Here is a 15,771-nt window from a genome sequence, read left to right as displayed (position 1 = left end):
TCAGTGTGATGCTCATCAAACTATTAAGTGCTCCCTCCCGAGCCACTTGCTATGATCCCTGTTCTATCTCCCCTCGTTCTCGTTAGTGACCTTAGTTAATTAACTAAAACGTGTCTAGGCTACCACCAGAGGGCAGTGCTTCTCACCTGGACACCAAGAGCTCAGGAGGAAAGCAGAGCAGAGAAAAAAGAAAAAAGAGACTATCTCCCTGTTAGTTAATTAAGACCCCTAACATGTATCTGGACAACCACCAGAGGGCAGGCTTGGAGCACCAACCAGAGAGGCGGCCACAGAAGTAAGGCACCCATGAGACCATAAGGAAGACACACACTTTTCTTTATTAAAACACCAAAGTTTTATAGTTCAAGTACTGTAGGTAGCTGCGTCAGATGCAAAGGCACAAGTAAAGGTTTATTCTGAAAGATAGGTCTGAAGAAGGTTCCACAGCCAAAATTTTGTGTTTCTTTTCTTCTACTTTCAGCATGGAATAAACCTTTACCTCTTAGTTTCAGACAGAACCATCTGAATTGCTGTTGGAGACACTGCATATAGATCAAAAAAGCATCTCTTGGACCTTGCAAGTCAGATCAGATTCAACAAGGAAATCCCTCAAACAAATGAATGATTACTGTGGTGTGACAGCTGTCGCAGAGTCCTCTCTCTTGTGCCACACAGACTGAAGAATCAGTCTAGCAAGAGCTTTGCAATTTTACAGGAGCTTTGGTTTTCCACAGAATAGAATCCTGAATTTCCAGCCTGGGAAGGCCATAAAAACATAATTCCACATTGTTATAGAAAATGTCATGTCTTACCTGGCTTAGAAGGTCTTGGGAAACACTTTGCTTCTCTTTGTGGTGAATCAGACTGCAGAGGTGAGCTTTTCAACACTTTCTGCACCTTGAGAGGCAAAAGTAAACAGGAAAATTAAGCCTATGACACCCCTGTCACACCTGCTTGTTCTGACACTGAATTAATGCTCAAGTCCTCACGCCCTCACCAAAGAAAACCTTGTTTCCTCTTAAACAAGTGAAAACCTAAGAACAGGAAACTGAAAGTAATAAACTTTAAGTGGCTAGTTCTTTTAAATTATTTCCCATAATTAATGCATATTGTTTGATTTTCAGAAACTCAGGCCTTCTTCATCCCTTACGAATTTGGGACAGCCGCCATCTTGTGCTGTACCGGCCAGCTTGGATGAGCTCTCGAGCTGCCTCTAGTAGCAGTGAGAACTGCAGCTCAAATCCACTTATGCAAATCCCATGTTAATAAATTAATCCTAACGAAACATGCCTATTTTATGCATATGTTATTCCTTATGAAAACTGATATTTAGATGATAAAATGTTCTATATGATTCTGTAAAAATCTTTAGATTCATTTCTTAGGGGATGCACTTGACATATTCTTTGCCTGCAAGGGAGCTAATGACTAATCCTGCATGAGAAACCAAACTGTTCTGTACGTTGATATTTCAGGGTCTCTAAATAATTTTTCATACTCACACACATGCTTTTTAATCTAGCAGTGTGTAATCATTTTAAAGGTGGAGAGGCAAGATAATGTCCCCAGACCTGGTTCTTTCAGAGCCTTATCAGTTCCATGAATTTGCATTGGTAGAGCATCAAGTGTCATGCCAGTTCCTGTGTGCAGAAAGCCTTATTCTTATTATGATACCAGTTTACATGAAACAATACTGAATTTCCCATAGGGGTCAAAGTGTCGCATTTGTAGAAACTGAGGCTTCATCTTCAGTGCGCTGAACAGGAAAAAGGAAGCCTGAATTTTACTATCCAATCGTCATTCTTGCCAAAGATCTTCACTGCCTTGTTTTTTCAGACTAAAGAGAGGGAGAAGAGGCTTGTGTGACTCACACTGAGGGGCACGGACTGTGAAACTGTCACCTTCATAGTGAACTTTCAGTTTGGAAGCTGTTGTTAGTGTGTAAATGTACAGTATGTGAAAGATAGATGAGGGCCGTTTAAAAAAGTTAGTGCTTTAAAACCTGCAAGGTTTATTCATTAAAACTTAATTCATCCACCTAGCCAAAAAAACATTTAGAAAGAAACTGTCACCTTCATAGTGAACTTTCAGTTTGGAAGCTGTTGTTAGTGTGTAAATGTACAGTATGTGAAAGATAGATGAGGGCCGTTTAAAAAAGTTAGTGCTTTAAAACCTGCAAGGTTTATTCATTAAAACTTAATTCATCCACCTAGCCAAAAAAACATTTAGAAATATTGTATTTAAGTATAGCTTTCCAAGACAGATCCAGTCATGTTGTATATTGACCTCTTGTTTAAGTCCTGTACATGTCATATTTGTAGGAAGAGGAGAGAAGAATAGTGTTGTACTGCCGTGAGATCCTGCATTTATTGACAGCACTGCACTGTGAGACGTGTGTGACAGAAACATCTCTTTGCAAATTAATTTTTGTCCTGCAAATTGTTAAGGGATTATTAGTTAGGACTTCTTGTATTTGTTTAATCAGTAAGTTCAATAACTCAATAACTTAGTTACTCCTACCCTTGAAGTCATTACACTTCATTGTAGAAACTGAGATTTTATGATATTTTGGATACAGATGTGACCAAAAGACATTAATCTGTAAATCTACTTCTTTTTTAGGGATTTTAAAAAAGAAAAACATCCCTTGAATTTGTACACAATGGCTGTAATTGCAAACGCAAATATCCTGTATTTTCCCATGTCTGTGTTAATCCCCAAAACAAATACAGTGAGTTTGTCCATAACTGCTTCAGTTCTGAAAATAAATGCCTTGGATTTGTACACAATCGCTGTCATTTTGAAAACAAATCTCCGGAATTAGTCGGTGTTTATTGTAATCCCAAAAACAAATACGGTGAATTTGTTCATAGCTGCTGTTGTTTTAAAAACGAATGTCTTGAATTTGTACGCAATCATAATTCGTGCCAATAACAATAACAACCACAGTAGTGGTTAGGGAGGCACTGCTAGAAGTATTTGCCAAGCGAAACATCACTCTTTATGATTTGTAAAGAGACACCTGAACTGGTGCTTTGTTTGTGTTGAAGTTCCTTATCAGAGCAAAGCACTAGACCTATTTATAGGTATTCTTTGCTTTTTAAGGCCAACAGTTACACAGTATTTATAGATTTTTTTTAAAAAGTGTAAAAGTATTCAAGATTATAATAGTATACTGTACTTCTGGAAACGTTTCCCAGATTTGCATCGCACCTTCCTTTGTCTTCATCACGTAGCAGGATAGCATGATGGATGATATAAAGAATTTTGTTTTCACTCTCAAATTAGAGCTTTTGTGTAGATCAATAGCAACAAAAAATCCCAATTAACCACATTACGATTCCATATTGTAACAATAAAATGTGAAAAGGGGAGTGAATACTTTTCATAGCCAGTGTATATTGTTAGAGGTGTTTTAGGCAATCCAGTTCTTGATTGCCTTGACTTCAACATCAACTTTAACAGCCAGCAGCCAATTTCTGAGAAGACGTGTGTTTGAAAATGAGGTCTATCAATCCATGATCAGAAAGCTGTTTATTGCTGGTAAAGGTTGTGGAAAGCCAGAACCAGTCGTAAGCATGAGGCACAAGACATGTCTCTACCCTGGACAGAATGCCAGTCCACCACAAGGCCCAAACACGGACACCATAGAGATACAAGTTACCCTAGACAAGACGGGAGGAGCACCCAGTAAAAACCAGGCAAACATGGGGGAATATACAGGTTCTGCACATCAGTCCAGAATTGAGCCCAGGATCCAAGATCTGCGAGGCAGCAGTGCTAGTTGCCACCATTCCACCCTCAAAAGTAAGTCAGCCAAGTTAGATACGAATAAGGCAGTGTTAAAATGCCCCCCCACCCAGTGTTCAGCTGCATTATTGTTGTTCTGATCCATCCATCCATTTTCCAACTGCTTCTTCCAATCCAGGGTCACAGGGGAGCCAGAGCCCTGTACACCAGGGTCAGTTTTCCCCGAAACCAATGAACCTACCAGTATGTTTTCTAGTGGACTGTGGGAGGAAACTGGAGCACCTGGAGAAAACCAGATGCAAACCTGGGGAGAACATACAAACTCCACACGGAGAGTGCCCAGAGCCCCAGCACTGTGAGACAGCAATTGTAACCCCTGTGCCACTGTGCCACTGTGCTACCTCTTTTCTGATCTAGGCATGTACCCTAAGATGTATACAGCTGCTCATGCAGCCCTGTCTGAAACAAAACACACTTGGAGATGTATTGCTACCAGCAGGTCGTTGTGGCAAAAAAAATGGTACTATGCTCTAATAGTAGTAAAAAAGTCAAACAACCAGGTAGATTCTCTATCTTTAAAGGAATGTCCTACACCCACAGGTTTAAAGAATCTTTTTTCTTGTCTTGAACAGAAAAGACTTCAAGGAGACCTGATTTAAGGGCTCAGAATCCAAGTACTCAAGATTTGGATTCTGATGGCTTTAGTAGACTTTAGGAGCCTATTCGAACTTAGTCAACTCAGTAGACTCTATCAGAATAAAAAAAAAAACAGAGGGCAGCCTGAAACTACTCACCCTGAAACTAATATTTTATCATTATCAAATGGAACACTAAAGGACAGGCTTATTAGGTATTTTGCAAGAGGAGAAAGTCTGCTCATTTCTTTTTCCTAGAGGGGAATTTAGAAACTTGAATATTAAAATCAGTATTGCAATGGCAAATTCAAATTCCATCCCAAACGACAACCAAACATTCAACTTTAGTTAAATGTTGTGACCAGTACTGGTGGTTTCATATGGCATTTATAAATTTGAGCAGTTTCTCCTGTCATAGTAGCTTCGGATAGTAAGAGAGGAAACCTGTGAAAAATATCAACTTTAAATACTGAGGAAACGTTGAAACATTATGGATAATTGCGTTCATTAGCACACCACCAACACAGTTATTCATTGTTTGTCTGTAGTCAGACCAGTAGATGGCAGTGTTGTATAAAGTTCACATGAGAGATACCCTTTGCCACTAGATGATGGTGTATATAACGTAAATTGTGGATTGGGGCTCCCTCTTGTGGAGTTCCTATGACATGTCCCGTGTTGTGTGAGCTCCGTCTTTTTCCTCACTGCACTCTAGCTCGCCGGGTTTACTGATGCCTTTAAATTGTCCTTGTGTGTTTGTGTGTGTGTGCCCTGTGATGCAGTATCGTTAAGGGTGGAATTCTGCCTTATGCCTTCTGTTCCCTGATTGTTGAGACATTGCTGCTTTCAGATGATAACCTCCCATGACCGTGTTCTGTGTCCCGAGTAGTAAATTGCTCCTCCATTTTCCTGTTCTCTGCCATGCATTGCAAAACAAAGTTTTTGTCATGAATGATTCTTTCTGTTGTTGGAAATAATTGGGCTTGCCACGTGTGCTTCATTTTAGAAACATCATTAAGTTTATCTTTCATCAACCTGGAGAGCTGACATGTTCAGTTTCACGAAAATCAAAGAGGCCCTGTACTAATGTATTCCTGGAAAATAAAGTAGAGAATGAAATTAATATACATGAATGCGTCAGTAGAAATTGTGAATGGGCTAACATGGACTCTAGTGCCTACTTGGTACGAAGAACAGTGTTTAATCATCAAAGGGTTGACGATAAGAAGAAATACAATTTCACTTATGAACGCCTTAAAATCTCAAAGAGTTTAAACGATTAATCAGGAGTATGACTTATGCGTTACACATCAAAACTTTACTGAAAAGACGGGACCCTGCTCTTCATCTGAATAAGACGACAAGAATTGACAGATCTAAGGTTAAAGAGGTAATCTATACACATGCAGCAAACTACTACAATAATCCAGAGTCTATTTAATTTCTTAAAGTTGAAAAAGAACTCGGGATATACGAAAGCCTATTTGGTATCTTAGAACATACCCCAGTAAGTCAAGCATTTTAGTACTGTAATCTGTATGAGATAAAGGCATGTATCAATATTTCAGCATGAGGCAGACTAACACAGGAGGGAGAAAGAGGTCATTTTGATTTGGTTAACATGAGCTGCAGATGAAAAACAGTGTCAGATCTGACACCGTGGTTTCTAACTTCCATCAAAGCTGTGGTTCTGGCACCATAACCAAAAATGAAGTCATTGTCATGCTGATGTTGGGAGCCTATAAACAGAACATCAGATTTGTCCCTGTTTGGCTTAGAAAGTTTGGTTATGTCTGTATCTTAAAAGCAGACAGACTTGACTAAATAGCAACCAGCTGCAGCAGTACTATCCAATTTGGTCAGCCTATTGATCTAAATGTTAGCATAATGGTGAAACAGAGTCAGCGATGGTGAATAATCTAAGCAATTGAGGCTACATGTAAATACAGGTCTTAGTCTGGTCTTAGGTCTTAGTACAGAACCCTGTGGGACACCCTGCATTAACATCAGTCTTAAAATAGTCAAGACTTGTCTCCTGGCTGTTAAATAGGAATCACACCAGCAAAGGGAACTCTCTGCAGTCCCTAGATCATTTTTCATGTGATCCAGTTGGATGCTGAGATTGACAGTATCAAAAAAGATGCAATTCAGTTTAATTCAGCAAAAACGGGATTTTACTGTAAGTGACCTGGATTCAGAAGCCATCGCCATAGTGCTAGCTACCTTGACAAGGGATGTTTTAGTGATTAGATCAGTGGATCCTCATAGTGGATCACAGAAGACACTTAAATGAGATAGCAAAGGTTTCAGATTATCCTGATGTATTTTGTTGCAGTGCCACTGCAATTTTTTCTGAGACGTGGTAGGATCCAAGTTTAATTTAAGGACAGCTGAATGGAATCTCTCCTTCTCTCACAGGGTTTCTTGGACCCCAACAATCATTCTAACTCAGGGAGGCTGGCATGCTATATAGGTTGGATCCAAAAGTGTTGCTTAAACAAACGAATATGTTAATGATCCTCATGATTGAAAAGCGTTTGGGGAGTCCCCCAGCACCTGGGAGATTGAAGACACAGTTTAGCAGTAACACATTTTGGCAAAGTGTAAACTACCATTCAGGGAAGTAATAAGCAAGCTCTTACCATGTTGTTGCTGTAACTTATGTGCAAATTCAGCATTTTGACTTGACCGCTGGTCCACCTTTAAACAAGAGATCTGGAGTTAAAAGAGATGTAGTGAACACTGAATCATTTTTAAGGTTCATAATGTCACTACCATAGGAACTCTCACCTTTGATTCACAGGTGTTATAAGATGTTACCTGGATGCTTCTCTGCTTTCATTTGTTCCTCCTCCAGGCTTGTCGATAGTGACATGGCTAATCAATTAATTAGAAAACACTGAACATCATTTCCTTTTGTGCAAACATGTTCTCACCATTTATTCCCGTTACAAGATATAAAGTTCTGAACCATTGTAGGCAGGTTTTGGAGGATGAGGAGCAGGGTCACTACATGAAGAGTATTTATTTATAATTGCAGACAATGTCCAGAGCAAAAAAAAAAAGAACAAAGCTGCTTTATCTGGAATATGGAACATACACAAGAATTTGAAAGGAAAGGGAGGAAAATGACTGTTATTCCACTGTACAGAAAAGATTGAACCTACTGGCAATCCTTTCAAGTGCGTGAATTAGAAAAAGACCGTTTAGAAAACACTGTCTGCGTTCAGCTGTTAACAGTAACTGATGCTGTTAGAGTAACTGTAAGGCTTTTTTCCCTGTCTCACTTGAGTGCTGTCCTTAATCCATGCCCAAGTCAACCCACGTCTGCATATTTTTATAATCAAATGCAGGACATTAAAGTTTCACAGCCTTTTTAAGTAGTAGTTGTCCTTTATTATTTGCAGTTCTAGTTATCAAACGATTTTTAAAAAAAATATTTTATTAATATTAAATATCTGATTTTCACAATTGCATCTTCCCTGCAGAAGACTGTGGTATTTTACAATTGAAAGCGTGCAGCCAGACTGAGCAGTGCTCAAGAAGACTAATGGGCAATATCTTCTCCAGAGCATGTAAACTTAATCTGTATCTGGTATGTGTATAATGTAAGGTATTCCATTACTTTATGAGAGGATGGTACTCAATCTATACATTTAGTATGAAAGTCTGTTTTATTAAAAATTAAGATCATTTGTTTTGATTAAATATAAAAGACTATAACATGTTCAGATAATAAAATCTCTTTTTATGCTTTTTTGCCTAACAATGACTGTGCATGACCCGTGAATTAACTATCTGCAGTTTAGTGTTAACTGAAAACCTTTTATACTCATCTCCAAATTGTTCGCAGTTTTTCTTCTAAATATGAACTTTTTTGAAGTTATTCAGGCTGGGTTTTCTGTCTGTTTGCAATGACAATTAGGAACACCACAGTACCAGTTTTTTTTCTCCCTTCTTCCCTTTGAGTTACTGACCATTTTCCTTACGGCAAGAAGCTCTTGCCTAATGCAAAGGAGCCATAAGTCTCACAGGAATGAAGTAAGATAAAATCTTGGCACCAAAAATACTCAACCGAGGAAAACAAAAACACGTCTCAATGTTTTCTCAACATATTCTGATTTTCGCAAGAAATGTGTTATTATTTAATCTCTCCTAAGGATTTTGACAAAACACCAAAAGATGTGTATGCTGGCAGTTAAACTGGTTTGTCTAGGATAAGGAAATGAATCAGCCGAGACTTAAACCGATTAGCCATAGAGGAGACAACTTCTGGAAAAGCCGTCTTATCGGCGAAATAGAAATCGAAAAGATTCTGAAACTGTACCGAATTTGCCTTTTTTTGTGTGATTTATTATTAATATTATTACTGCTTTGAAAGCAAACAGGAGAGAATCAATGAAAGACAATGACTTCTAGATGAGAATTCTAGAATTCAGTAAAGCAGAAAGCAGTGTAAAACCTGGTGCGGTCCTTTTATGCTGACATGCTGAGCAAAGGAGATGTGACAACTTGACACTGAACTTGACAGTGACAGCTTGACACTGAACACATGCGCCTGTGATCACAGCATCGCGGCTAGGTCATATCTCAGTTCTTCACGTTCTCTTGAAACATGATCTTGGAATCAAGAAATAATAATACATAAGAGATATAAGTGTAAGGAGTTAATATCATCATTTACACAGGAACTGGACAATGTCACATTTGATTTCTATAGGTGGAAGTCCCAAGAAAGTGTTTCAAGAGAACATGAAGAACTGGGATATAAGCTGGACAAGATGCTGTAATCACAGGCTCATGTATAGGTTGAATTCTACACCTCCAGGGAGGGGAAACTGGAATGAGTCTTATAAATGTTGGATTTTCACTGTTGCTCACAGTGACCACAGGTGTTTTTGAATAGTGATCCAATGTTCTGCAACAAGGGCAAAGTGTGTTTCCTGAAGTTTAGACAACACATTCTAATTTGTCATTCTAATTTGTTCAAGAGACCATGGCACCTACATGAATCATCTATTTATATGAATGCTTAGATAATCTTTCACGCAGACTCTAGAAGACCAAATCCTGAAATTGTCTGCTGCTTTTTAAATTATTCTTGACTTACAGAGCCAAGTTCCATGAAAGGTGACAGTGCATTAGTTATCTCATTATGTATATGTACTGTATATGTATTGGCCCTTACCAATCATGGCCTCCTAATAATCCCCATCTATGAATTGGCTTCATTACTCTGCTCTCCTCCCCCCTGATAGCTGGTGTGTGGTGAGCGTTCTGGCGCAATATGGCTGCCGTCGCATCTTCCAGGTGGGCTGCACACTGGTGGTGGTGGAGGGGATCACCATTATCTGTAAAGCGCTTTGAGTGGAGTGTCCAGAAAAGCGCTATATAAGTGTAAGCAATTATTATTATCATTTGTCTTAAAAGTTGCTTTTGGTAAATGTTGTTGCTCTACTGTACTACTTGTGCTTGGGGTAGCAAACGTCTTGTTTCCTGTTTTATGCAGATGTTAAAGGAACCACTCCACTCATAACAAATAAACCAGTCATGGGAAATATCATCAATGTATGAAACATTATTTTTAGGCAGGTCTGGAGCACCAACCACTTGGAGAAGGCAATAAGTTATAAAAACAGTGCTCATTATTTATGCAGAGCAAAGAAAACAAAACATCACTGTCTTCTCTGAAGCTCCAGCTGAACTCTTCAGCAAGTATCCTTTCTAGGAATAGCCAGGCAATATGACAGAAAATGTTGTTTTTAACTTCAACACTCACAAAGCAATGTACCTAAGCCAGTTCATTGGTCACTTCCTTCCTTATTCTGGTGAAGTACTGTACATTACAGGGTGTCATGCAGTCTCGCCTGGACAACAGATGCCATTGGACAACAGGAAATCTGCACTTCCTGTTTTTAAATCTTCCCCTGACCAGCTGTCTTCCTTATATCGGTCAGCTCACAGGTCATTTCCCATTATTCTGAGGACTGCAGTACTGACAAGATCCTCCATGATGTCTGAACCTACTGTACCACCATCTTACACATAGCGGTAACGAACAAAATCAAAAACTGTGCTCATGCGCGGCAAGACACTAGACTGCTCCTCTTCTCCCATGAACCTGAAGTGTGGAAATCACAGCTTGCGCTGGGGAGAAAGCCTACCAAACTTCCAGTCTTAATTTCTTTAGCTCACTGTCAAGACAGGTGTACCAGCAAATGGGCTGCTAATTGGAAAAGACCTGATTTGTTTTTAACAGACATCTCCCATCTGTGAAACTTCATTAAAGGAACACCTCTGGTGTCTTTATCCATGATCTGCGCTCCTCAGTACTTGTGAAGTTCTACTTAAAAACACTTCATGAAAATGCGTTTATCCTTTAACCAATGTATTGTTTGTTTGCTTGGTCTTCAGGAGACTTGTAAACATATTTAAATGTATCATACAGATTTTAACATATCTTTACTTGGGCTTCTACTGTAGTAAATTTAGCTTGTGAGTGACAATATTCCAGGATCTTATTTAATGAATAAACCTTTTAATGTTCAATCTTAATGGTGCGTATAAGTACATTTCCAGTATTGTGCGGAGGTATTTGGAACTGTTCCCCTTTCCAAGACAAATAAACCAATCGTGGGAAATCTCATAGATGTACGAAACTTTAGTTTTATCGCTTTTCAGATGAACACTGTGTGTTTGTGTGTTTTGAAAATACAGTGGCCGACCATTGCTAATAACAAGAAACCTACTATGACTGTTGCCAGTACTTGTACTCTTGCTATTTAAATAAGAATACGAGGATTTGAGAGACAAATTCATGGTTGGAAATGATTGTTCAGGCCAGTGTAAAATTACAAAAGAAGGTCTTTGAACTCTTAATGACCACAGAGAGGTTTTTGTGGTTTGATCCAGGCTGTAATGGAGTGTTTAGACTGATGGCTACATCTTTGTGTGCATTTTAAAGTTGGAGATTATTGTGTTAAGACATATAAAAGGGCACATGCATGCCTGGAGTAAAGACAGCTGTACACAGTAAAGGGACTTATTGTACGGTAAGGGATTGTAAAAAAGAAGATGTTTTTGTTTTGCTTTGTTTCATTCTTTTTCATCTTCTGTGCAGACGTCTTCCACAGCGATGTTTTCTTTCTTCGTTGTTCGCTCTCGCTGTCCCCCTCCTCATCTGTGGTCTGATAAATACTATAGAAAGGAATTTGCATGGCAACTGCTGGGAGACAATCGGAGTTTATTAATGCTGGCTGCTCTTTTGCTTAAGCAAACACGGACTGTCTCAAATTATTCACCCCATGGATTGAAAAGGCCTGAGTCATTCCTTATAAAGAAATGAAATGCCAAACGCCAGATAGGAATAAGAATAGGTAAGAATAGTCATCTTTAACAAAACGGCTGTTCTTTTAATAATCTGCATGCAAATGTTTTGGATGAACTCAACAAGGTGAAAACAAAAAACAATGAAGATGGCACCGTATTCGCTTCATCACTACAAAGAACACAGCAGACTGACACAGTCCTCATATTCACTGGGTTGCTGCTTGCAATGAAACAAATCAGAAGGAGAAAAGCCAGAAATGTCCTCTATTTAAAACAGTCCCTCTTAAGCAACAAAAGTTTTACTTAATGTTTTAAAAGCATGGTTATTTTTACAAATGCAGAATCAAAATAAATCCAAGACCAAATCTGAAAAACCCAAACAAAATGTTCGTTTTATTATTGCCCTAATGGCAGAAGGTGAGTGTGTACTTCTGTCCCTTTCTTTGGTTGAGATGAGCAACCCAGGCCTTAGAATAACATCCAGTGTTGTATTATGGAGTCCCAGGGAGTGTTTTTTTAAAAAAAATAATTTCCCAGGAACCCAGCTGAAAGCTCAGATGTGCTATTGATCACCCCAGTTGTCTATCGTTTTGATTAATATGAACATTGGGACAGGTTTTCCAGTTCCCAGTGTTCATTTTTTCAATGATATCCATGAAATCGACAGCTAAAGGGAAACATCCCGGACAGAATTCAATGAAGTATGATTGTACCCTTTTTGCTGTTTTGTTTAAAGTGGGCGAGGAATACAGAAACGACAGTAAAAGAGTTACCAGCAGAACATCTTTCTCTAGTGAGATCGCAGAACCATTTTCTGAATATTTTAGCAGTCGCAAGCATTTGGTACTGCCTTTTCTCTTTACAAGAGTGTAGTTTACTAGATAATTTATATGGAGGCAGATTTAATTATTATTACCATTAATCATTGATAGTGATTTTGATCTTAGCTGACATCTCGCCCTCTAGTGCTGACACCACCAGGTCTGCTATTATTTCTTCATGAATCAATCTATCGTTGAAAAAAAAATGATATCCACTACTCCTGACATCCAAATTTCAGATTATTAATATGTTTAAACTTGCATTTATTTGTGTACACAATAATAGGCAAGTCAGAACTTTGCTCTGTTTGGTTCAATAAGAATGGAACAGGCTAAACTGGTCCTACCAACAGAACTTTTTTTTCCCACACCTTTAACTCGAAACCTCTTCATCATTTCTCAGGTCATGGTTTTGAACATGACAAGCCCCAAGATTTGTAGCCTAAATCACCTGCAGTGAAAAGTGACTGCCCCCCCCAAAAAAACAAACCTTAGGCCACACAAAACTACCATTTAATAATTTACGAAAGTCCAAATTAGATTAACAGAAGGGGAAAATGTTCATAAACCCCTAACCTATTAATGATTACCAGTTTAAAAAATAGATTTTATGTTTTATTTAATGCGGGTTTATAATTAACTTAATATAATTATTAGATTTCATTTACTGTGGCAAGCATTTTAGCCTGGAATAAAGCAGGGGTGGCATGCTTTTATTGAGTTCTGAACGTTAATGTGCAATAGTGCCATACAGATGCGAAAACTTCATTTTTCATTAAGAAACAGCGTCGTGCTTGTCTGCCTGTCATCTGCTTTCATCCTGTGCCTGCCGAAGTGAATTCTTTTGATGGATTTTACATTGCCTTCGCTCTTCTTTTGCTGCTTTGAAAAAGAGCAGACTGGGCACCACAGAAGTGAAATCACTGTCATGCGGATTTCCATGTTCTTGTTTGATCCGCTGTCGTGTTGCCCGCTACTTGTAAAACATCAGGGTGTTGCTCACAATTCACCTCCCTTGACAAGGTTCAGCGGCTGAAGTTTCTCGCCTTACTCACTGCCTAGACATCAGTTTTCCCAGCCATGGGAGCTGTCGTTTTGAGGACGCAAAAAAAAATCGATGCAGATTCCACTTGATTAGGCTGTGGTTGAAGGTGGTTTCAAACATCACAGAGACCGTACCCTGAAACTTAAACCCTCTAGATGTATTTTTTCCCTTGCAGATGTTGCCAGGTACTTTTCTGAAAGCTGGAGGTCTGTTAAAGATTTACGGAGCTTCGGTACTTCATGACACTAATGACAACTAAGGGAGTAGACGATTTCTGGAAGTTAACTGTGAAAGGGATGGAAAAGTAATGTGTGGATGTTAACACAAAATACTTTTACAAAAAAAGAAGGAAATACATTCTAAGATATTTTTACCACAAATACTAATTGTGTGTTATTTTATTGTAACACATAATGCATTATGATTTTATGTCCATTATGTCCGAAGAAGGCTTGAACTACAATAATTATGCACAATATATTATTATAATTATTAATATATAATTTGCTTGTTTTGCTATAGTCTGTGAGATAAACTGTAGGAAAATAGGTTAAATGTAATTTTTATAGTTCTAGCCCCAAACATAATGATTTCTAAACTTTTAATTAATGTAAACTTAAAATGATGTATTTGATGGGAATTTCGACTGGTGCTTCTTGGGTAAACGTGCCTGCATGCATTCTCGTGTAATAGTGATATGTATAAAAATCAAGTGAAGTGTGTTGAAGGGCAATGGTTTATATTATCACATTATCCTTGATGACTGGATTTAAAAAAAAACGACACCTACTTCAGGTTCCTTATTCTGTGACTAATATGAACAGCAGAATTCCTCAGGAATTCTGCTGTCTGACTGGTGGGTCCATTGCCTGCTATACAACAGCTTTAATTTCATGTTGGCCACCTCACCCTCAAGCGGTGTGTTTTGCATTTTCATAGAAACAGAATGTTATCACTAGAAGGTGTGAAAAAGTGTACACTTTTAGTAGCTCTATAACACCTGTATAATACTGTATAATATGTTTGAACCAAGGACTCTTTTGCACTGAAATATTCTTTTTAGCCTTCTGAATGGTTTTTCATTTATTTATCTTTATTTGAGATCAGCCATGACCTGTGAAGGCATCATCCTATGAGCTCTTTAATGCCAAGACAATCTGGGAACCCCATTTATGTCTCCCGTTTCTTTTTAAGAAGTCATTTTTTAATCATCTGGTTGGAATAAAAAGGGACATTTTGGGGGAGCTTTTTGGAAAACGAACCCTGGAGTAAAACAACAATTGGTAGGAAATGATTTATTTCTGATAAAAAAAGACACAGGACTGATCACATTATCTCTGTGTATTTTAATGTGTGTGTCTTTTCAAGGTGAGCATCATATCTGAGCTTGTCAGGACAATCTGTCTCGTCATGATCTGCAGTTAAAGTACTAGACAAACATTCCTGTAATACTAGATTTTTTTAAAAAAGTATAAATGCATGAACATTGGCAGATATATTAGATACAGGTGTCAGTCAATCGATGTACTGTAAAACTTATACTGTAAATGCTCAAGAAAGTACACAGTTACAGGTTTTTTTTACCAGATTGCTTTATAAGGAGGGAAATCAGTGTTCATCCAAAAGGAGCTGCGACACCATTAATATTATTTGGTTTTAAGAAAGGCAGAGGGAACATTTAGACATCCTGCTGTAATCCGAAAGAAGAGGACAAAGGAAGCGTTCTGCCTTGAAAGAGCACCTTCCAGGCATATCTGTCATTGGTAGTTTTTAGAAGGAGTTACAACTCGTTCAGAATCAGAGGACTGCAGCTGTTGCTTCAGAATGTGAGGGTCACCAGATCGGGGGCGAAGCCTGGATTTTTAGGAAGAAAAGTTCCTGGATGTGATTTTGAAACTTGACGGTTAGTCAGGCACAGCATAATGGATCAAAAGCCCCATGGCTTGAACTGGGATTCTGGTTCTGAATTCTGTATCTGCTGGAGTGTGTGGGTGAACTTCTGAAAGCCCTTTTAAAGGGCTAGTAAATGCTTCATTAGAAAACATTAAATATTAACACTAGACTCGCCAGTCTCCTTTGTCTCTTTGCTTGGTCATGTCCTGGAGCTCATTCTTTAACGATTATTAGATATCAAACTGTAATGGGGCAGAACGCGCTGTCACATGCTGAGGAATGAAGGGGCCAAGATTGG

At 38.5% G+C, this 15,771-nt stretch overlaps 1 protein-coding gene across 1 annotated transcript in view; it reads left to right on the top strand.

The window, feature by feature from the left end:
* The first annotated feature begins 233 nt into the window (after window positions 1–233).
* Window positions 234–15,771, top strand: part of LOC148816784 (NF-kappa-B inhibitor delta-like) — a 64,872-nt gene continuing 49,334 nt past the window's right edge. The window contains exons 1-2 of the mRNA XM_088939762.1: window positions 234–295; window positions 1,125–1,222. Coding sequence (XP_088795888.1) covers window positions 234–295; window positions 1,125–1,222 — 160 coding nt within the window. The remainder of the gene's footprint in view (window positions 296–1,124; window positions 1,223–15,771) is intronic.

Source organism: Atractosteus spatula, chromosome 22 (genome assembly GCF_055471065.1).
Source record: "Atractosteus spatula isolate fAtrSpa1 chromosome 22, fAtrSpa1.hap1, whole genome shotgun sequence".
NCBI lineage: Eukaryota > Metazoa > Chordata > Actinopteri > Semionotiformes > Lepisosteidae > Atractosteus > Atractosteus spatula.
Note: the sequence above shows the minus strand (reverse complement) of the source record. Positions and strands in the feature narration are given on the sequence as shown.